This window comes from Ranitomeya variabilis, chromosome 1 (assembly GCF_051348905.1).
Source record: "Ranitomeya variabilis isolate aRanVar5 chromosome 1, aRanVar5.hap1, whole genome shotgun sequence".
NCBI lineage: Eukaryota > Metazoa > Chordata > Amphibia > Anura > Dendrobatidae > Ranitomeya > Ranitomeya variabilis.
In genome coordinates, this window is record NC_135232.1 from 350,546,708 (window position 1) to 350,570,054 (window position 23,347).

At 41.1% G+C, this 23,347-nt stretch overlaps 1 protein-coding gene across 1 annotated transcript in view; it reads right to left on the reverse strand.

Annotated features, from left to right (window-relative positions):
- LOC143818487 (contactin-associated protein-like 4) overlaps positions 1-23,347 on the reverse strand; it is a 696,988-nt gene that overhangs the window by 110,756 nt on the left and 562,885 nt on the right. Inside the window, exon 16 of the mRNA XM_077299784.1 lies at positions 15,225-15,395. Coding sequence (XP_077155899.1) covers positions 15,225-15,395 — 171 coding nt within the window. The remainder of the gene's footprint in view (positions 1-15,224; positions 15,396-23,347) is intronic.

The window sequence follows — 23,347 nt, forward strand, 5'->3', positions numbered from 1 at the left end:
GTTGTGTCTTTAGTAGTGATGAGTGAGTGTACTCGTTGCTTGGGTTTTCCCGAGCACACTCGGATGATCTCCGAGTATTTGTTAGTGTTCGAAGATTAAGTTTTCATCACCTCAGCTGAATGATTTACAGCAACTAGCCTGCTTGATTACATGTGAGGATTCCCTAGCAACCAGGCAACCCCCACATGTACTCAGCCTGGCTAATAGCTGTAAATCATTCAGCTGAGGTGATGAAAACTTAATTTCCGAACACTAACAAATACTCGGAGATCACCCTAGCGTGCTTGGGACAAGTACACTCGCTCATCACTAGTCTTTAGTTAATGATGTTTCAGACTGTATATGAAAAAGATATGTAGAACTTTAAGGTGCATATGTTTTTTAAGTAGTCCAATGGAGTCATAGCTGGACAGAGTGTGTCATAGAATGGTTTCTTAAGGATGGTAAGACGGCTGTTTTGGGAAATGAAGAATGCAATCTTCTTGAATTAGGAGTCATCATAAATGCTTTATCTTAAACTGAATACAAAAAAGGAGTTAATGGAGGATTGAAAAGTGGCTCAGAAAGAGCAGACAAGTAACTGAGTAGTAAGGGGTAGTTGAAAGAGGTCTAAGAAAAGAAAGGCCACTATTGCTATGGTAAATTCAAGCAGAATTGCCAAGTTGAGTGATTATGCAAGGGTATTAGTCTAAGAAATGGCAACCCTAGTGGATGTTGCTCATCCAACAGACAGGAGAATAGCCCAGAAAGAAGTTAATGCAGGAAGGTTTATAGGGGGTTCTATAATGATCACCAATACAATTTAAACTTAATGGTGCCAGGTTTCATCATATGATGGAATGGGTTGATAAATTAATGTATGTGCTTGGTGATGTTTCAGCTGTTAATCCACCTGTGCTCAACGTTAATCCGATGACAGAATAAATGTTAGGTGAAGGATCCATAAGAATAAATTTAAAGAATTAAGCAACAGGCTGATGAGAAGGAGCTGCAAGATAATACTCTCTGTAATACTGCCCTGTGTAACACAGAAAAGACAGTGAGAAATTGAGGAGTTTAATACATGGCTTGTTGTAGAGCAGAAGCATCTGGGCTCCTACAGCACTGGGCTGACTATACATTGGGGTATAATCTGTATTGTACAGATAAAGTGCACCTTGTGTTAGAGTATTTAAACTAGGGGTAAAAAGTAAAGATAAGAGATAGTGAAGGTGTAGATTGGTTAGAAAGGATTCAAATTTTATTGAAGGGTGAAAAAGTGGATTGTGGGGGGATGATATGGAAATCTATGTGTTACAAGTAAATAGTAAAGATAAATATGAACTCTGTAGCGACAAATGTTGGAAGCAGCGATGCTATAAATCACTATTGACCCTTTAACGAGTATTGCTATATGATTTAGGATAAAAGCCAAATCAGAATCTAAAATTGCAGGCACAATGCTTTGGTGTATTGCCCCTCATCACTGTAAAGTATGACAAGTGATTTGGCTAGGAGAGAGGCTCAGGACTGAGGTCTAAGGGTAAGTAGCAATTCTGAAAGTAAATGTTGGAAAATGTATAGAAACCTAAAGTGCATTTTGGATGTATCTATTCCCCATTACCATTATCCTTTCCTATTTCTTGATTGACCTTGATGGGGGAATCATTCGCCCCCCTCACACATACCAAAGCACGCACAATCAACAGGCAACCCTGGAACACCAGTCTGACTAAAGAACTGAGGCGGGCTTCCAGGGTTGTTAAGCAGAGATAGAAAAAGTCCCATTCCAATGTGCACTTCATTGCATTCAAACAGTCCCTCACTACTTTCAAGTCCACACTCACTGCAGCAAAGCAAACATACTTCTCATCCCTCACAACCTTCCTGTCTCACAACCCTAAACAGCTATTCAATACTTTCAATTATCTCCTCTGTCCCCCAGCGCCTCCTCCCTCTCCTCTCAGCTGAAGACTTTGCCTCATTCTACAAGCAGAAGATCGATAAAATCAAAGAAAGCTTTGGCCTACAGCCCCCACAGCTCTTCCTCATAACTACTCACCTTTCCGCCTCCAAAACAAGAATCTCCACCATTACAGAAAATAAACTTTACTCTCCAAATCACATCTCACCATCTGTGAACTTCACCCAATCCCATCTCACCTCATCCCAACCCAAGCCAATCTCTTAATCCTGTCAACAACAACTGGTGTCTTCCCATCATGCTTCAAACATCCCTCAATCACACCAATTCTTAAAGAGCCCTCCCATAAGCTATCCTCTCTGTTTAGCTATTGCCTCATATCTCTTCTCCCTTATGCCTCAAAACTACTGGAACAACATGTCAATTTTGAACCATCCTCCTACCTCTCCTCCCATTACCTCTTAAACCACTTTCAATCTGGCTTCTGATCACACCATTCCACTGAAACTGCCCTGACTAAAGTCACCAATGACCTACCAACTGTGTCGCTGTTTCAGGAGGCTAGCAGTGGCAGGAGCGGGGGATGCTGCAGTGTCTGGGAAGGTGTTGGCATCAGTGAATGGAGTCAATTTTCCCTATGGCATCGCTGTGGTGGACTTTGGGAAAATGACCACCGGAGATCTCAATCTGTGCATGCACCACCTTGAGTGGCCAATTTCCCGAAGCCCACCATAGGGATACCATTGGGAAAATGGACTCACTCACCAGCCCTGACACCTTCTGAGGTTCCAGGCACTGCAACATCACCCAGATCATGCTGCTGCTAGCCTTCTGAAGCAGCAACCCTACCTCTTGTTACCCTGCTCTATCGCAGCCACCCCTAGGTATCTACCATTAAAAGAGGATATGAGATGCACCACCATTTTATTGAAAGTATTTTTTTTCCTACTTTCCACCCCAAAATTTGGGTGGCGTCTTATGGTCGCATATTCTGCAAAATACGGTATATACTCTTTTATGCATATATGTGTATATGCACAGCTCAGAATAAAATAGTACACCCCTTAGAAAAGTAAGATTTGAATCAAATTCTCACTGAAAACAAGATCTATTTCTACAATATTGAAAAGACTATAGAAAAATGTTTTAACTCACAACATGAAAGTAATGTCAATAATACAACTTTCATTACAAAATATTCACTTTTACTCAAATTAGTTGATACATAAATGAATTCACAACACAACAAAAATAACGACTATAATTTGTATAACCTCCATGATTTTTCTAAGTACCGCAACAATTCTTCTAGGCATGGAATGATCAAATTGGAGACATATCGCAACATCTATTTTATCACTCTTCAAGACTGACCTCTTTTAGACCCTGGATTCTAGATGGAGAGTAAGGCTCAAGTTATCTCTTCAGATTTATCCATAGGTATTTGATTGGGTTCATATGAGGAGACATACTTGGCCACTAAATCACTTTCATCCTGTTCTTCAAAAATGCAACAGATATGTGTTTTGGATCATTCTCATGTTGGAAAAGAGCATGTCTACCAGGAACACGGAGTAATGGTAGCATCTTATCATATATATATATATATATATATATATATATATATATATATATATATATATATATACAGCAGTACATCTGTGAATTCATAATACCATCAATGAAATGTAGCTCCCCAACACAAGCAGCACTCATGCAGCCCCATAAAAAGACACTACCACCATCATGTTTCAGTGTTGGAACTATGGATTTAGAAAAAATGCAGGTCTACCAAGTACACAGAATAATGGTAGCATATCCCTTTTCAATATTTAACAGTACAACTGTGAATTCAAGATACTATCATGGAAATATAGCTCCCCGACAACAGCGATATTCCTGCAGCCCCACATAAAGACACTGCCATTTTTATAATTGTATAATGCCTACAGTGAAATACAATGGTGTCAATGTCCTTATGTGGGGCTGCATGAATGCTACTGATGTCCGAGAGCGGCATTTCATTGATAGAATCATGATGAGTTCACAGATGTACTGTTTTACATTGAGAGAGAAGATGCTGCCATCACTCTTTCTCCTTGGCAGAAGTGCACTTTTCCAACATCACAATTATCCAAAACACACATCTGTTTTGGATAACTGTCCAGGGTGAAAGTGATTCAGTGGCCAAGTATGTCTCCTGATCTGAACTCAACCATAACACCTATGGAGAATTCCAAAGAGACAAGTTAAGCATCACTCACCATCTTGCATCCAGGTTCTAAAAGAGGTAGTTCTTAAAGATTGGAAAAAGACAAATATTTTAATATGTTGACAACTTGTTTATTCCATGCCTAGAAGCGCTGGTACTGGCCTTAAAAATCATGAAGGTGATACAAAATACTAGATGTAGTTGTTTACAACAATGTGGGATGTATTCATTTTTGCATTAACTACCGTGTATACTCGAGTATAAGCCGACCCAAGTATAAGCCGAGACCCCTAATTTTGACACAAAAACCTGGGAAAACTTAATGACTAGATTATAAGCCTAGGGTGGGAAATGTAGCAGCTACTGGTAAATTTCAAAAATAGAAATAGATTAAAATTAATAGAGACATCAGTAGGTTAAGTGTTTTTGAATATCCATATTGAATCTGGAGCCCCATATAATGCTCCATGTAAAGTACACCCCATGTAATGCTCCATAAATTTATGATGGGCCCCATAAGATGCTCCATACAAAAATATGCCCATATAATGCTGAATAAAGGTTGATTATGGCCCCATGAGATGCGCCATAGAAAAATATGTGCGTACATATAATCCCTTAAAACTTTTTATTTCTATTCAATATAAAACCCAGACCCAATATAAAAACTAGACATGGATACCACAAATATGGACAAAAAGTCACCAATATATAAACCTATTATGGTCCTAAATGCACCTACTACTCACGCCTGCCTTGCTGTGGGGGTTGGCACCCTAAGAAACGATTTTTTGGCACCCCCACTCAACGTCGGGTAGCCCTCTCTCCCCTGCAGTATCCCTCACACTACAGGTGGGAAAACAATATAGTAAAGAGCAGTGGTGAAAAAAACAGTCAAATAACCAGATATATAATCAATTGGACCTATATAGGTACTTCCACATAATATAACAACGTTCCAAACACACAGCACAAAATGCACTTGTAATACCCTATAGTATATCAACAAGGTATCAGATGATAGCCGTCATGGTCCCAAAATCAACAGCGACACATAATCAATTGGATCAAATCAATAACCAGACAGCAACCAAAGGCCCAATACATGCCAGAAAAAGATTTTCTCAATAGATAATTAGGGTCACTTAGCGTGTGTCCGTATCTTCCCGACGCGTTTCCCTGCTCTCATGGTTCATCAGGAGGAAGTGATATTCATGATGCCGGATGCTCCATAGATATAAGGCATCAGCCGGCGGTGACCATATGTGAGCTTAAATAGCCCACATCAAATGTGGCGCCTGAATAGGCCACGCCCCCTCAATGATCCAAGGGGATCCTAATCGGGTCAAAATAGTGTTCCGTACCTAAAAATATGTAGATAAAATAAAATAAAGATTGCCCCGCTCCTAAAGTCTTATACAGATGGTGCTCATATCCCCATACGGTGGCTAAACATTATTCAATACCTCGCCGAAGTCACGCCCGGTACTCATCCCGGCTGCTTCATTGAACATCGCTTCTGCACATGCCTGAGTCCCCCAGACTAAATGAAACACACCTCCATCTTATTGAGGATCTACATGTCATGGGGAGCACGCGCACTATTGTTAACAGGGCGTTCCTTAACACCGATACCAGACCCGGATAGATGTATACCCTCGGTCCTAATCTCGGCTACTTCACTAAACATCACTTCTGCGCATGCCTGAGTGCCCTAGACTAGATGAAACGCACCTCCATGTTATTTATGATCGGAGAGGGTCTATCAGGTTTTGAAAAAGCACTGGGGAATTCTCCTGGCTGACCCTAATTTAAAGAAATATATACCCCCCAAACCGAGTATCACATATAGAAGGGGTAGATCGATAGGGGATCAGCTGGTGCACAGTCTATACCAGAGGCCAGTAAAACCAGGGACCTGGTTAGAGAGAAGACCGGTGGGCTTCTTTAGATGTGGGAACTGTACCAAATGTGAATTTATGGCGCAGGGAAAGACCTTCAAAAGTTCAGCAAATGGAAGGGTCTTTGCATTAAGAGACTTTGGGAATTGTAAATCTACTGGCTTGATCTATAAGGCAACTTGTGTGTGCCCAGTAGACTACATAGGCAAGACCCTGAGGGAACTCAGGGTGAGGGTAGGCGAGCACCTAGGCGATATAAGACACAAATGCGACACACCGGTGGCTCGCCATATGAACGGTTGCCATGGGGGGAACCTCAGAGATATTACCTTTAGTATGATTGAACTAATTCGGCCCAAGACTAGAGAGGGAGACTTAGACTAGATCATACAGAGATGGGAGACGGAATGGATCTTCCGAATGCAATCACTGTCCCCGATGGACCTCAATGAGACTCTTTCCTACACGTGTTTCCTATAGTTATTTATTAATATATAGGAACAATACTAGACCCCCATTTGAGGTGTCTTGGAGAGAATGACATCTGAAATGTTTGATTTGTCTATTTACTGTATATAGAATCTTTAAGGGAATCTGCCGTTAAAACTCCATATCTATACATGTTTGAGCATGTTCCTTATTTGAAGGGGTTTATCTGATATCTAGTATACTTTATGCATTTACTTACCTTGGGGTGTTTTCTGTTCCTAATAATTATTTTTGAATTAAATAAAAATTCCCCCTTGTGACTTTAGGGACACTATAATATATATATATATATATATATATATATATATATATATATTGTCCTGCCGTTTCCATGCATACAATAAGGTCCATTTTATTGAGTATCTCCTGGCTTTGCCCTAACCGGGTTGTTTATGAGGATAACCGTACACTGGAGTATTATATATAACATACAAATTCATAGATAGTAAGTAAGTCTGGTAGAACTGATGGAGCGTTCCACCTACTACACCTATCTGGACATTGATGCTATGGAGTGCCCTGTTAACAGGAGTGCGCATGCTCTCCGTGACATGCAGATCATAAATAAGATGGAGGTGCGTTTCATCTAGTCTAGGGCACTCAGGCATGCGCAGAAGCGATGTTTAGTGAAGTAGCCGAGATTAGGACCGAGGGTATACATCTATCCGGGTCTGGTATCGGTGTTAAGGAATGCCCTGTTAACAATAGTGCGCCACTCCATGGAATATAGATTTGCAGTAATAAGTGGTAATCTATCCAAATATAGTTTAAAATGGGATAAATGGAATCTCTTGTTCCCCCAAATATAACTTTCTAGGTAGTCACTTGTATTTGATGTTTTGTTTGTTAATATCTTCTCTTTTAGGGTATTTTACCCACTGATAACCCTGTTATAACTGTGTTTCTGAACGTGACTTCAGGTTTTATTCGTTACTATTGTCAAAGATTCTATCCATTTAGGATTAAGTTATGGTTTTAAGTAACTCATGTACGAGTAGACAATACTTGAATTAAAGTTCTCCAGTTTACCCTCTGTCCCCTACCATTTATCGTCCCCCTTTTCCCCCCTTCCCCCCCTTTTATTTCCTCCATCTCATATTTTCCTCATATAAAACTTCAAAATTCCTCACAGTTGTTTGTTTCAACTTTTGAAAATTTCAATAAAAATGTTTGAAAAAGAAAAACAAACAAAAAAACAAAACAATAGTGTGCGTGCTCCCCATGACACGCAGATCCTCAATAAGATGGAGGTGCGTTTCATTTAGTCTGAGGGACTCAGGCATGCGCAGAAGCGATGTTCAATGAAGCAGCCGTGATGAGTACCGGGCGTGACTTCGGCAAGTTATTGAATAATGTTTAGCCACAGTATGGGGATATGAGCCCCATCTGTATAAGGCTTTAGGAGCGGGGGAATCTTTACTTTATTTTATCTACATATTTTTAGGTACGGAACACTATTTTGACCCGATTAGGATCCCGTTAGATCATTGAGGGGGCGTGGCCTATTCAGGCACGCACATTTGATGTGGGCTATTTAAGCTCACATATGGTCACCGCTGGCTGATGCCTTATATCTATGGAGCATCCGGCATCATGAATATCACTTCCTCATGATGAACCGTGAGAGCGGGGAAACGCTTCGGGGAGATATGGACACACGCTAAGTGACCCTAATTATCTATTGAGAAAATGTTTTTCTGGCATGTATTGGGCCTTTGGTTGCTGTCTGGTTATTGATTTGATCCAATTGTTTATGTATCGCTGTTGATTTTGGGACCATGACGGCTATCATCTGATACCTTGTTGATATACTATAGGGTATTACAAGTGCATTTTGTGCGGTGTGTTTGGAACGTTGTTATATTATGTGGAGGTACCTATATAGGTCCAATTGATTATATATCTGGTTATTTGACTGTTTTTTTCACCACTGCTCTTTACTATATTGTTTTCCCACCTGTAGTTTGAGGGATACTGCAGGGGACAGAGGGCTACCCAACGTTGAGCGGGGGTGCCAAAAAATCGTTTCTTAGGGTGCCAACCCCCACAGCAAGGCAGGCGTGAGTAGTAGGTGCATTTAGGACCATAACAGGTTTATATATTGGTGACTTTTTGTCCATATTTGTGGTATCCATGTCTAGTTTTTATATTGGGTCTGGGTTTTATATTGAATAGAAATAAAAATGAAGTTTTAAGGGATTATATGTATGCACACTAGAGTTTGATTCCTATACATATTGCTTTTTGAGTACCATAGAAAAATATGCCCATATAATGCTGCATAAAGGTTGATTATGGCCCCATAAGAGGCTCCATAGAAACATTTGCCCCATACATTGCTGCATAAAGGTTGATTATGGCCCATAAGATGCTCCATATAAAATGTGCCCCATAAAATACTGCATAAAGGTTGATTATGACCCCATAAGATGCTCCATAGAAACATTTGCCCCATATAATGCTGCACAAAGGTTGATTATGGCCGATAAGATGCTCCATAGAAAATGTGCCAAATATAATGCTGCATAAAGCTTGATTATGGCCCCATAAGATGCTCCATAGAAACATTTGTCCCATATAATGCTGCACAAAGGTTGATTATGGCCCCATAAGATGCTCCATAAAATATTATGCCCCATATGCTGCTGCAACAAATTAAAAAAATGACATACTCACCTCCCGTCGCTTAGGCCCCCAACACTTGAGATATTCATCTGTCCCCGTTCCACCGCCAGGCACTGCTGTGCCTTCCGGATCTCTGCAGTAAATGAACGTCACAGCAGGGGGATGGGTAAGACGGAGCCCAGCGGTGGAACGGGGACAGGTGAATATCACGCAATGTTCACCCTCCCCGGCATACTAACCCTCCCGGCGCGTACCCTGGCAGCTTCTCCGATGTGATGGTCTCTGGGCACGGGCAGTTTGTTCCTGTGTTCAGTGGTCACTGGTACCGCTCATTAAAGTAATGAATATGTGCTCCACCCCTATGGAAGTGGAGTCACGTCCATATTCATTACTTTAATGAGCGGTACCAGTGACCGCTGAACACAGGAAGAACTGTCGGCATCTGGAGACCATCGGAGAAGTAGGGACCACACCGGGAGCAGGTGAGTATGTGACAGCTGCCGCTCCTGCCTCTCCCCCTCCCCTGCCAACTCTCTGGGACAATGACTCGAGTATAAGCTGAGAGGGGCACTTTCAGCCTTAAAAAATGGCCAGAAAATCTCAGCTTATACTCAAGTATATACAGTAATTTGAGTAAAACTGAAGATTTTGCAACGAAAGTTATATTAACCTTACTTTCATGTCATTGATTTAAAATAAATGCTCAAAGTCTAAGTCAAAATTTTGAAAATCATTTTTTTATTTAGTGAGATATTGATTAAGATTTTACTTTTCAAAAGGGATATACTCATTTATGCTAATCACTGTATATATATATCAATTTGATGTAAACTTAACCTCTTCATGACCCAGCCTATTTTGACCTTAATGACCTGGCCGTTTTTTGCAATTCTGACCAGTCTCCCTTTATGAGGAAATAACTCAGGAACGCTTCAACGGATCCTAGCAGTTCTGAGTTCGTTTTTTCATGACATATTGGGCTTCATGTTAGTGGTAAATTTAGGTCGATAATTTTTGTGTTTATTTGTGAAAAAAATGGAAATTTGGAGAAAATTTTGAATTTTTATTCTGTTAAACGAGAGAGTTATGTGACACAAAATAGTTAATAAATAACATTATCCACATGTCTACTTTACATCAGCACAATTTTGGAAACAAATTTTTTTTGCTAGGAAGTTATAAGGGTTAAAATTTGACCAGCGATTTCTCATTTTTACAACGAAATTTACAAAACCATTTTTTTTTTAGGGACCACCTCACATTTGAAGTCAGTTTGAGGGGTCTATATGGCTAAAAATACCCAAAAGTGACACCATTCTAAAAACTGCACCCCTCAAGGTGCTCAAAACCACATTCAAAAAGTTTACTAACCCTTCAGGTGCTTCACAGCAGCAGAAGCAACATGGAAGGAAAAAATGAACATTTAACTTTCTAGTCACAAAAATGATCTTTTAGCAACATTTTTTTATTTTCCTAAGGGTAAAAAGAGAAACTGGACGCCAAAAGTTATTGTACAATTTGTCCTGAGTAGTGTTGAGCGATACCTTCCGATACTTGAAAGTATCGGTATCGGATAGTATCGTCCGATACCCGAAAAATATCGGATATCGCCTATACCGATACCCGATACCAATACAAGTAAATGGGACACAAATATCGGAAGGTATCCTGGATGGTTCCCAGGGTCTGAAGGAGAGGAAACTCTCCTTCAGGCCCTGGGATCCATATTCATATACAAAATAAAGAATTAAAATAAAAAATATGGATATACTCACCCCTCCGGCGGCCCCTGGACCTTACCGATGTAACCGGCAGCCTCCGTTCCTAAGAATGAGGAGTTTAGGACCTTCAATGACGTTGCGGCTTGTGATTGGTCGCGTGACCGCTCATGTGACCGCTCACGCGACCAATCATAAGCCGCGACGTCATTGTCGCAGGTCCTAAACTCCTCATTCTTAGGAACGGAGGCTGCCGGTTACATCGGTAAGGTCCAGGGACCGCCGGAGGGGTGAGTATATCCATATTTTTTATATTTATTCTTTATTTTTTACATGAATATGGATCCCAGGGCCTGAAGGAGAGTCTCCTCTCCTCCAGACCCTGGGAACCATACACTGGGAACTTCCGATTCCGATATCACAAAAATATCGGAACTCGGTATCGGATTTCCGATACCGCAAATATCGTCCGATACCCGATACTTGCGGTATCGGAATGCTCAACACTAGTCCTGAGTACGCCGATACCCCATATGGGGGAAACCACTGTTTGGGCTCACGACAGGGCTCGGAAGGGAAGGAGCATCATTTGACTTTTTCAATGAAAAATTAGCTCCAATCTTTAGCGGACACCATGTCGCGTTTGGAGAGCCCCTGTGTGCCTAAACATTGGAGCTCCCCCACAAGTGACCCCATTTTGGAAACTAGACCCCCCAAGGAGCTTATCTAGATGCATAGTGAGCACTTTGAACTCCAAGGTGCTTCACAAATTGATCCGTTAAAATGAAAAAGTACTTTTTTTTCACAAAAAAATTATTTTAGCCTCAATTTTTTCATTTTCACATGGGCAACAGGATAAAATGGATCCCAAAATGTGTTGGGCAATTTCTCCTGAGTACACTGATACCTCATATGTGGTCACAAACCACTGTTTGTGCACACGGCAAGGCTCGGAAGGGAAGGAGGGCCATTTGACTTTTGAATGAAAAATTAGCTCCAATCGTTAGCGGACACCATGTCGTGTTTGGAGAGCCCCTGTGTACCTAACGATTGGAGCTCCCCCACAAGTGACCCCATTTTGGAAACTAGACCCCGCAAGGAACTTATCTAGATGCATAGTGAGCACTTTAAACCCCCAGGTGCTTCACAAATTGATCCGTAAAAATCAAAAAAATGCTTTTTTTTCACAAAAAATTTATTTTAGCCTCAATTTGTTCATTTTCACATGGGCAACATGATAAAATGGATCCTAAAATTTATTGGGCAATTTTTCTTGAGTACACTGATACCTCATATGTGGGGGCAAACCACTGTTTGGGCACACGGCAGGGCTCGGAAGGGTAGGAGCGCAATTTGACTTTTTGAATGAAAAATTAGCTCCAATCATCAGCGGACACCATGTCGTGTTTGGAGAGCCCCTGTGTGCCTAAACATTGGAGCTCCCCCACAAGTGACCCCATTTTGGAAACTAGACCTACCTTAGAACTAATCTAGATGTGCGGTGACCACTTTAAACCCCCAAGTGCTTCACAGAAGTTTATAACGCAGAGCCGTGAAAGTAAAAAATCATTTTTCTTTCTTCAAAAATTATATTTTAGCCCTCAATTTTTTATTTTCACAAGAGTAACAGGAGAAATTGGACCCCAAAAGTTTTTGTCCAGTTTGTCCTGAGTATGCTGATACCCCATATGTGGGGGGAACCACTCTTTGGGCACACGTCGGGGCTCAGAAGGGAAGTAGTGACGTTTAGAAATGCAGACTTTGATGGAATGGTCTGCAGGCATCATGTTATGTTTGCAGAGCACCTGATGTGCCTAAACAGTAGAAACCCCCCACACAAGTGACCCCATTTTGCAAACTAGACCCCCCAAGGAACTTATCTAGATGTGCAGTGAGCACTTTGAACCCCCACGTGCTTCACAGAAGTTTATAACGCAGAGCCATGAAAAGAAAAAATCATTTTTCTTTCCTCAAAAATTATGTTTTAGCAAGCAATTTTTTTATTTTCACAAGGGTAACAGGAAAAATTGGACCTCAATAGTTGCTGACCAGTTTGTCCTGAGTATGCTGATACCCAATATGTGGGGGTAAACCACTGTTTGGGCACACGTCGGGGCGCGGAAGGGAAGTAGTGACGTTTAGAAATGCAGACTTTGATGGAATGGTCTGCGGGTATCACGTTGAGTTTGCAGAGCCTCTGATCTGCCTAAACAGTAGAAACCCCCCACAAGTGACCCAATTTTGGAAACTAGAACCCCCAAGGAACTTATCCAGATGCATGGTGAGCACTTTGAACCCCCAAGTGCTTCACAGAAGTTTATAACGCAGAGCCATGAAAATAAAAAATAATTTTTCTTTGCTGAAAAATTATGTTTTAGCAAGCAATTCTTTATTTTTGCAAGAGTAACAGGAGAAATTGGACCCCAATAGTTGTTGCCCAGTTTGTTCTGAGTATGCTGGTACCCCATATGTGGGGGTAAACCACTGTTTGGGTGCACGTCAGGGCTCGGAAGGGAGGGAGCACCTTTTGACTTTTTGAACGTAAGATTGGCTGGAATCAATGGTGGCGCCATGTTGCGTTTGGAGACCCCCAATGTGCCTAAACAGTGGAAACCCCTCAATTCTAACTCCAACATTAACCCCAACACACCCCTAACCCTAATCCCAACTCTAGCCATAACCCTAATCAAAACCGTAACCCCAACACACCTCTAACCACAACCCTAACCCTGACACCCCTAACCTTAATACCAACCCTAACCCTAATCCCAACCCTAAACCTAATCCCAACCCTAGCCACAACCCTAACCCCAACACACCCCTAACCCTAACCATAACCCTAACCACAAGCCTAATCTTAACCCTATTTCCAACCCTAGCCCTAATTCCAACCCTAACTCTAATTCCAACCCTAACCCTAAGGCTATGTGCCCACATTGCAGATTCGTGTGAGATTTTTCACCACCATTTTTGAAAAATCCGCAGGTAAAATGCACTGCATTTAACCTGCGGATTTACCACGGATTTCCAGTGTTTTTTTGTGCGGATTTCACCTGCGGATTCCTATTGAGGAACAGGTGTAAAACGCTGCGGAATCCGCACAAAGAATTGACATGCTGCGAAAAATACAATGCAGCGGTGTTTTCTGCAGCATGGGCAAAGCGGATTTGGTTTTCCATAAGTTTACATGGTACTGTAAACCTGATGGAAAACTGCTACCAATCCGCAGCCAAATCCGCACCGTGTGCACATAGCCTAATTTTAACCCTAACCCTAACCCTAGCCCTAAACCTAACCCTAATTCTAACCCCAGCCCTAACCCTAACCCTAGTTCTAACCCTAACTCTAGTGGAAAAATAAAAGTAAATATATTTTCTTTATTTTTATTATTGTCCCTACCTATGGGGGTGATAAAGGGGGGTTCATTTACTATTTTTTTTATTTTCATAACTGTGATGGGTTTTATTACAGTGATCAAAATGTACCTGGAACGAATCTGCCGGCCGGCAGATTCGGCGGGTGCACTGCGCATGCGCCCGCCATTTTGGAAGATGGCGGCGCCCATGGAGCAGACGGACGGACACCGGGAGGCTCGGTAAGTATGAGGGGGAGGATCGGAGCACGGGGGGTGGGATCGGAGCACGGGGGAGTGGAAAGGAGGATGGGGGAGTGGACAGGCAGATGGAGGGGAGCGGAGCACAGGACGGAGGACTGGGGAGGCGATCAGTGGTGGTGGGGGGGCAGATCAGGGTTTACAAATATTACAAATTGCTCTGATTGGCTGTTTCACTTTCAACAGCCAATCAGAGTGATCGTAACCATGGGGGGGGCGAAGCCACCCCCCCTGGGCTGAAGTACCACTCCCCCTGTCCCTGCAGATCGGGTGAAATTGGAGTTAACCCTTTCACCCGATCTGCAGGGATGCGATCCCTCCATGACGCCACATAGGCGTCACAGGTCGGATTGGCACCGACTTTCATGACATCTACATGGCGTCACAGGTTGGGAAGGGGTTAAAGAAAACCTGGCATGTCCCAAAACATTATTAACATGCAGATATAGGGTTAATCTGCTGGTATATAACATTGCAATGCTTTACAGCTGCCCTACTAAAATTGTGGCTACCAGAAGAAAGAAGCTATTTAAATTTAGATCTTCTAGTAGATGTCACTCTAATAACAGAATATATATGTATACAAGTTAAAAACAAATATATAGATAGTAACATAATAAAAAAGATTAAAAATATTACTGATTATGTTGTTAATTAAGATACTGCTAGAATGGCCAATTAAATCTTGGAATTTCCATGTAGATTTACATCTAAACTTACATTTTTGTTACCTAATGGTAAAATAATGAGGTATCAGACTTACATTCCAGTTCTATCCGGATAAAATCTTTAATTCCAAGGTTTTCCAAGAATAGTCCAGACGGTGATGCAGTTTTGAAGAAAAAAGACACATCTGCACTAAATTCACCATCAAAGGTAGGGAAGTGCAGATAAGATGATATTGTGTTAAATGAAGCTGCATTCCAAAAACTTCCTAGGCAAAGAAAAAAAGATAACACTGTTGACTAAAGCATAATGCCCCATATGGGATAGGATAAGACACAAAATATGGTAATTAAATTATTGTCTTATTTAAGTTCTTCTCTATTGAAGCTCCATTGTAGAATTTTTCCTTAAATCATAGAAGAAAACAACTAGAGGGCTAAATGGAGTTTCCAATACCCACAGGAACTTGCAGGCATTGTGTGTTTAAACATGCACAACTTAAAGTAACCTGTACTGGGTCAATGTTATAATTACAGAGGTTGCGGCTGCCAAGTAATCTGCTCATGGTGTCTGCAGGACTAATATGGTACATTTTAACATTCATTTGGCTCTGAAATTATATAAAATGTACCAACTACATCTAGTAATCTGTTCTAAAGAGAAAGCCTAATAAAAGTCATGGAGAGGCTGTTGTATCCCGTTACATGTCCTACTACTGCTAAGTGATACGGTTGTCATGTGGCAGTAGATTTGTTCCTGTGTGATAGAATTATTTTGGACACCGTGAGTTAGGAAATGTAAAATCTTTGTGTGTGCCTGTAATGAGGATTGATTAATGTGTAATGTGCTTTGTGCCTTGATGCCATCTACTGGCTAAGATATTCAATGTGCTCACCATAAGCTACCATAGAAATATCAGCTCAGTGTAGTCCTACTTTAGTCAATGAAAGGAAGTTAACACTACTGCTTCCAGATATTAGTTCAGATACATGCTGAAGTGACATCATTCTCCACATTGTTGCCTCCACACAGGAATGAAGCTTTCCATACACAGAAAAGAAAAGACCAATGGTGAACTCAGACAGACGTAAGCCATTGTGGAAGAATAATATATGTCCATTTGCAGTTCAATAGGTCATCATAATGCACAACACCCTTTGCTTTGGAGGTGGTAGAGGGCCCCCATTACCTCTTGGGCCCCTGTGCAGCTGCACTGGTTGCACCAATGGTATTTCTGCCCCTGGAAAAAAGGTAAAAAAGTATTCTCTTGCATACTGATCTCTTTGTGATCCTCCAGCTAGAACAAGTGCCAAGTAACTACCATGTCACAAACTTTCTTTCACTATCACCAGCAATAGGGAATAATAGTGCCAAAACTGAGATTACCTCAATACGATTGTCATACTATGTAACCTCAGCACAGAAAAAGATGAAAGGCTTTATGCATTTGCAAAGGTGAGTATCTTTATTAGGATCCGGCATTAGTGAAAATAGATGAATTCCAAAATTTCAAAAAAAGGACATATGTATGAGGAAGGAGCCGGGTACGTGATGATATGTGTCTATTCCTTAACCCCTTTCTGCCATCAGATGGAATAGTACGTCCGATGGCAAACCCCCGCTTTGATGCGGGCTCCGGTGGTGAGACCGCATCAAAGCTGGGACAATACAGCTGTTTTGAATTGATATTTTTTTACCACTTAGATAAAAAATAGCCTAGACATGTTTGGGTATCTATGAACTGGCTGCGACGTCTGCAAGGAGGTGGAGGAGTCATGTTTTGGGCCGGAATCATGGGGAAACAGCTGGTAGGACCCTTTAAAGTTCCTGAAGGTGTGAAAATGACCTCTGCATAGTATATAGAGTTTCTGACTGACAACTTTCTTCGATGGTATAAAAAGCAGAAACTTGCCTTCAGGAGCAAAATCATCTTCATGCATGACAATGCACCATCTCATGCTGCAAAGAATACCTCTGAGTCATTGGCTGCTATGGGCATAAAAGGAGATAAACTCATGGTTTGGCCACCATCTTCCCCTGACCTCAACCCTATAGAGACCCTTTGGAGTATCATAAAGCAAAAGATCTATGAGGGTGGGAGGCAGTTCACATCAAAACAGCAGCTCTGGCAGGCTATTCTGACTTCATGCAAAGAAATACAAGCAGAAACTCCAAAAACTCACAAGTTCAATGGATACAAGAATTGTGAAGGTGATATCAAAGAAGGGTTCCTATGTTAACATGTAACTTGGCCTGTTAGGATGTTTTGGAGTTAAATAGCTTTTTTGTTAAGTCAATGTGTCCTAATAATGCTGCAAATTCCACAAATGAGCATTTTCAGTTCTTTAAAACATATCAAATGTTTAGAAATTCTACTGTGCCTAATAATTTGGAACAGTGCATTTTGAGTTTTTATTCATTTTGGAGATTATAGTGTTATCATTGGGAGGTTTCTTCAATAAAATTTGATGTATACTCTGGGTGATGACTTTTATTAGACAGACTGTCATATGCACCAACCATATAGGAAAATGCGAGAAAAATGTCATTTGCATAATAATTTGGAACATGGTATATATATAGCATTCATAGACTATGTACAATTTGATGTCACTTATTTTTCATGCATTCTCTTTGAACAAAGGAATGTATTAATAGACCCAAGCACAATACACTAAATAGTACTGTGAGATATGTGAATGCCATGTGCTGGAGATCTTGAGAAATAAATTCAGAGTGAACTGATTATTCATTGTGTTGTTCTGTCATTTTTTAATGCAATTTTCATACTTTGTAAGATACTCCCTATTCTCTTTCTCATTTCCAGAACTAGTAAATGATATCACACCTTGTTATAATAAAAAAGTCCATCTTGTGTTCTTAAAGTCCGTCCAACTGTTAAATCACTAACGTTACATCTCTCCCACAAGTTTGGATTTTATTGATTCTCTCAACTGTGACTTTATCTTTCTCATTAATCAAGTCCTATTACTGCCTCCCTCAAACAAAGAAGGCAGACAGCTTCTTCTTACTCATGGCTAAGATCTCAGTCTATTATTTGTGTTTTAAAATACTCATCCAATGTATTATATGCTGTGTATGCACTACATTTTTTTTCCTCTTTTTATTCCTTTCTTTACCTTAAGTCACCTTCCCATATGAGAATCTATATCAGCTCATTTATCTTACTGACAATCGGCTCATAAACGAAGTTTGACACCAGAAAAAAATGACTTTTTGCTCTTCTTTTCAAAAACATTCAAAGTGATACAAATCTAGAAATTCAACTATGAAGCAGCTTTTAAATCTCATGAATTGCCATTTGTAAAAAGTATTTTAAGCTTTGCAACATTGCTTCAGTGTATTCTCTAAAACATGTGGAGCGCCCCCACACCGCCGCAGGGCCGAGGGGTACCCGGAGCCGGGCCTCTAGGTCTCAGTCCTGGGGTTGTCACGGTGGCTAGACCCGGTCCGTGGCCCTGTCTGTCAGTGGGGGACGTCCGGTGCAATAAGTGGTGTTGTAACGGTGCAGTTGTGGGGTGCAGGTCGCGGTAAATAATGAGGACACCAGGTTGCAGTCTCTTTACCTCTTTACTGGAGATCTCTGAGTCCTCAGTCCAGAATACGGTTCACCAGGCTGCGCAAGTCCGGCCGGTCCAATGGCACTTCCAGAGTTCTCTTCACAGGTGGAAATCGGTGCCTTCCTTCTTAGCGCTATGTGTTGTAGTCCTCCCCTGCTGTGCTTACGGAAAGTACCCCACAACTGTGGTGTCTGTTTCTTAAGTTCCCTCACAACTCGATTAAATGATGTTCTTCTAATCGTCCGTCCCTCCCTGATGTTACGGTTAGAACGGCACCCGTTTGTCGGGTAGGCCTGGAGTTCTTCCGGGACCCTAGAGACGCCCCTCTCCCGCAATTGCCTCCCAAGACTTCATAGGTGATATGTGTTAGACAGCCCGCCTTAAACTGACTGTCCTGCCGCTGTTTAGAGTATTGCTTGAAGCTGAATGTTATAATACTCCCTCGGCGTTCCGGCCACCGGTAATGCGCCTCAGTAGGGTGTTGCTCCGGTCTTACAGCACGACCCCTACTGGAATTCTCCTATTGCTTGATCTCGTTTCTCACTCAGCACAATCTATCTCGCTTCTAGTCCTTTCTTAGGGCACCGCCGCTATTCTGAGCAGGCACGGTCCCGTTACGTTCTTTCCAATGCCAAGCCTCTGCCAGGATCCCACCCCTGGCAGAGACCCTACTGTCTCTTCCTCCACAACACCCTCTGCCACTGAGTGTTGCTTCGTCCAATCCAGTCAGCTTTCTGATCTAACTTCCTGGCTGACCCCCAGTTTACCCACTATGGTGGGGAGTGGCCTAATGAATAGAACCCTTAGCTCCCCCCGGAGGCCCTGCTGTGAAACATATTGGTGTCTGTGATACCTGATCAGATGAACTCCTTCAGTGCCATCGGACGCACCATGGCTCCCCATAGTGGCGGAGCCACAGTACTGCAACGACCAGGACTCTGGGGCGCTGCACATGCATCCATGATTGTGCTAAATTCACTAAAAATATGCCCATTATAAATAGTCTTATTAAAGAGAATCTGTTACCTGTTATCTGTTAGGCCTATAAGCTAAGGCCAAAGCCATCAGGGGCTTATCTACAGCATTCTGTAATGCTGTAGATAAGCCTACGATGTAACCTGAAAGATAAGAAAAGCAAATTAGATTATACTCACCGAGGGGCAGTCCCGGCTCGGTCCGATGGGCATCGCGGTCCGGGTCTGGCGCCTCCCATCTTCATACGATGACATCCTCTTCTTTGCTTCCTGCTGCGGCTCCTGCGCAGGCATACTTTGTCTGCCCTGTTGAGGGCAGAGCAAAGTACTGCAGTGCACAGGCGCCAGGAAAAGTCACAGAGGAAAAGACGCCCATCAGACCGGAACGAACCAGACCGCCCCTGGGTGAGTATAATCTAACTTGTTTCTCTTATCTTTTAGGTTACAACGGGGGCTTATCTATGCTGTAGATAAGCCCCTGATGGTGGTGGCCTTAGCTTATAGGCCTAAAATGGGGTGACATATTCCATTTAAACGGATACATACAAGTATTTGTGTTGTTTGCTTCCCGATTATTTCTCCACAGCCCACACATATATTTCTTGTTAGACACATCTCTCCATTGATTCATTTAGTTTCCATAGATTGGTTTTTGTTAAACTTTTCTAAAATTTTTAATTAAACTTCTTATCTATTTAGAAATCCATACATTTGCAATGCACTATTTCGACAGTACAGCTCTATACTATGGATGCCTAAAAATGTCCCTGAAATGTCTACTTTTGACATGGTTTTAATAAGCCCAACCTAAGTGATTATTTTTTTTCATTTGGGTATTTATTTGTATTGCATTATCTAGTACAAAGTGGTGAAAACTCATTTCAAGTTTTTAAATCTATTTTTTAAATGTATTCTTCCTTACACACATCTTATTCCAAATATCACATTCTTATATAAATTATCTGTCCTAATCACCAATTCAAAGTGATGAAAATGAATAGTAAATGTACAGTAGTTTATTTATTTATTTTTCATTTGTAAGTTTCATGCAAATATTTCCTAGGTCACTGCATAATAAAAATAAGTAGTCATCAAAGTGACTCACAGACTTCTTAATGAGAAAGAATCTGTTGGCATTATGTTTTGTCCTTGGTCAGGTTATGGCAACTCACTATTTGTCAACCCAGCGACTACTACTAACAAGCAGGCTGATGTTGACTTGATAGAACATGGCTTTGGTCCAATGGACCCACAAAACTTGGAAATGACCCTCAGAGAGCGACCTAAAGCATGGATGTGACAACTGTTAGAGTGATAAACTGTTCTGCTGCATTACTACCCCTGAAGACAACAATGGCGCTATGTGTACAGTGTCATGCGGTTTTACACGTAATATGAATAGTGAAGTCCATCTTTTACATTGTATGATGGTAACATATAGCGTATAAGTAATGTGAAATGTTCATGTAACATGTGATCCAGGTAAGATTTGTCTACCTGCGCTGCTGATGAAGTCATTCCAGGCTATCGAGAAGTAACTTGAAAAAGTTTTATTTGGAAAGATTTTAACATCAATGCGTTTCAAGTCACACAGTTCTTCCTCAGGACAAAACCTAATTTTTCTTCAGTGCCATCAGGCGGCCCTCACTATTTGTAGAGGATGGTAAGGCAGCCCTTACTATTGTTAGAGGGTCAGTAGTGGGTCTGCACTATTGTTAGAGGGCCAGCAGGCATCTTGTGGTCAGATGAGAACAAGATAGAGCTTTTTGGTAAAGCATATCATTCTACTGTTTACCTTAAAAGGAATGAGGTCTACAAATAAAAGAACACGGTAGTTACAGTCTAATATGGTGAAGGTTCAAAGATATTTTGAGGTTGTTTTGCTGCCTCAGGCACTGGGTGCCGTAACTGTGTGCAAGGCATCATGAAATCTACAGATTCTCAAAGGACTTTGGATAGCAATGTAGTGTCCAGTGTCAGAAAGCTTGATTTGCATCCTAGGTCATGGGTCTCCCAGCAGGAAAATGACCCCAAACATACTCCAAGAAGTCCCCAGAAATGGATGGAAACAATGCACTGAAGAGTTCAGAAGTGTTAATTCCAGCTCCAGTAGTAAAGCCTCCCACCTCTACCTCTTACATGCAGCTGCCACAGTGAAACTGCAAATGGACACTAAATGCACACAATCAGTTAATTTTGCCTGCTTTGATGAAATTCTGAGTAAAGATCTCCGTAAAAATACAAATCTGTCAATGAGTGTATTCAAAAAAGCACTCAAGTTTTGGACTGTGGAAGTGATGTGTGTGACTAGAATGAAAACTCATTTCCAGCATATGATACCTAGCACTTATCCTACAATAAATGTAGCTCACAGGCTTATTAATAGAGAATAGAATAGATGCTACCATCATATTTTTTTTATAGAAAATAAAGTACATAATCCCCTAAGGGCAATCAGGGACAGTGTCATGCATATCAAAGATCAAGGGAACTAATTAGAGCAGCAAAAGTAAAAATCACAGACAAATATAAATACCCAGAGTTCAGTTTTGTCCAACGTACCCCTTGATGCGCGTTTCGATGGCAAAGTCTTCCTCAGAAGGGGTGCACTTTATACTCTATTACAAAAAATTTTCTTGAGGTTAATCAGGGAGAGAAGAACTCCCAGATACATTTGTGTGATGTATTAAGTGTTTTATATCTGTCTTGAGACTCTTTTTACTATGAGCACTATGCACTTTGTTCTGTATTTACCTATATGCAACATTGAACTGTGCCTCAAGTGGATGATATTAAATTTTTTATCTTGGATGTAATACACGTGGCATATTTACACCCCAGATACTTTCATCATACATGTTCCTTCCAATGTATGGTTCTTTCCATCCTGCTTTTCAGTTTGCTATTATCTCCTTAAAACATTTTAAAGTTTGTATTTTCAATAAAGACATTATTGATTCTTTACACTGTGTTGGGGGACTTTTGTTGCTAGTTTACTCTTTTGGTTTCCAAAAATATTCCCTCAACTAGAAGGTGGAGCTTCAGAAAAGCATTTTTTCCCATTACTTAGCAGTTGGTCTCATGCACTGGTAAAGCGTATGCTCTAAGTGCAAGCGATGCCAAAAATTAGAAGGAGGCACTCCAATACCCCATTGAAGAGACTTAGTGGAGGGTCTCAGAAAACATTTTTTTCCCATTATTATGGAGTGGGTATCCTAGACTGGTAATGCGCATGCACAAACTGCATGGACTGAAAAACATTTACCCCTGGGGGGTATACATATACTGTATATCAACGAATGTTAGAGGTAGGTGTCTCACAACAAAAGCAAAAAAGTGGAAAAAATAAAACATAACTTTTAATGTAAAAAAGTAGATAAAAAAGTCACCCAAGTAAACACTTATAACAGGGCCACGTCACCACCATATATAATGGACCTTAAAGGATGACAGGCCCAAAACAGGATTAAAAGTTTCCGAAAGACTATGCGGAATCAATCAGAGATGGGGTTCCACAAGAAGCTGTATAACCATATAAAACAGCAACTGACCCCATGCACCAAACGCATATAGAAACAATAAACAGTAATCAGCATGCACTGTAAAATATGCTCATTGTACTATTTGACAAAAAAGGAACGGTCTCACCAATTCCATAAGGCAGG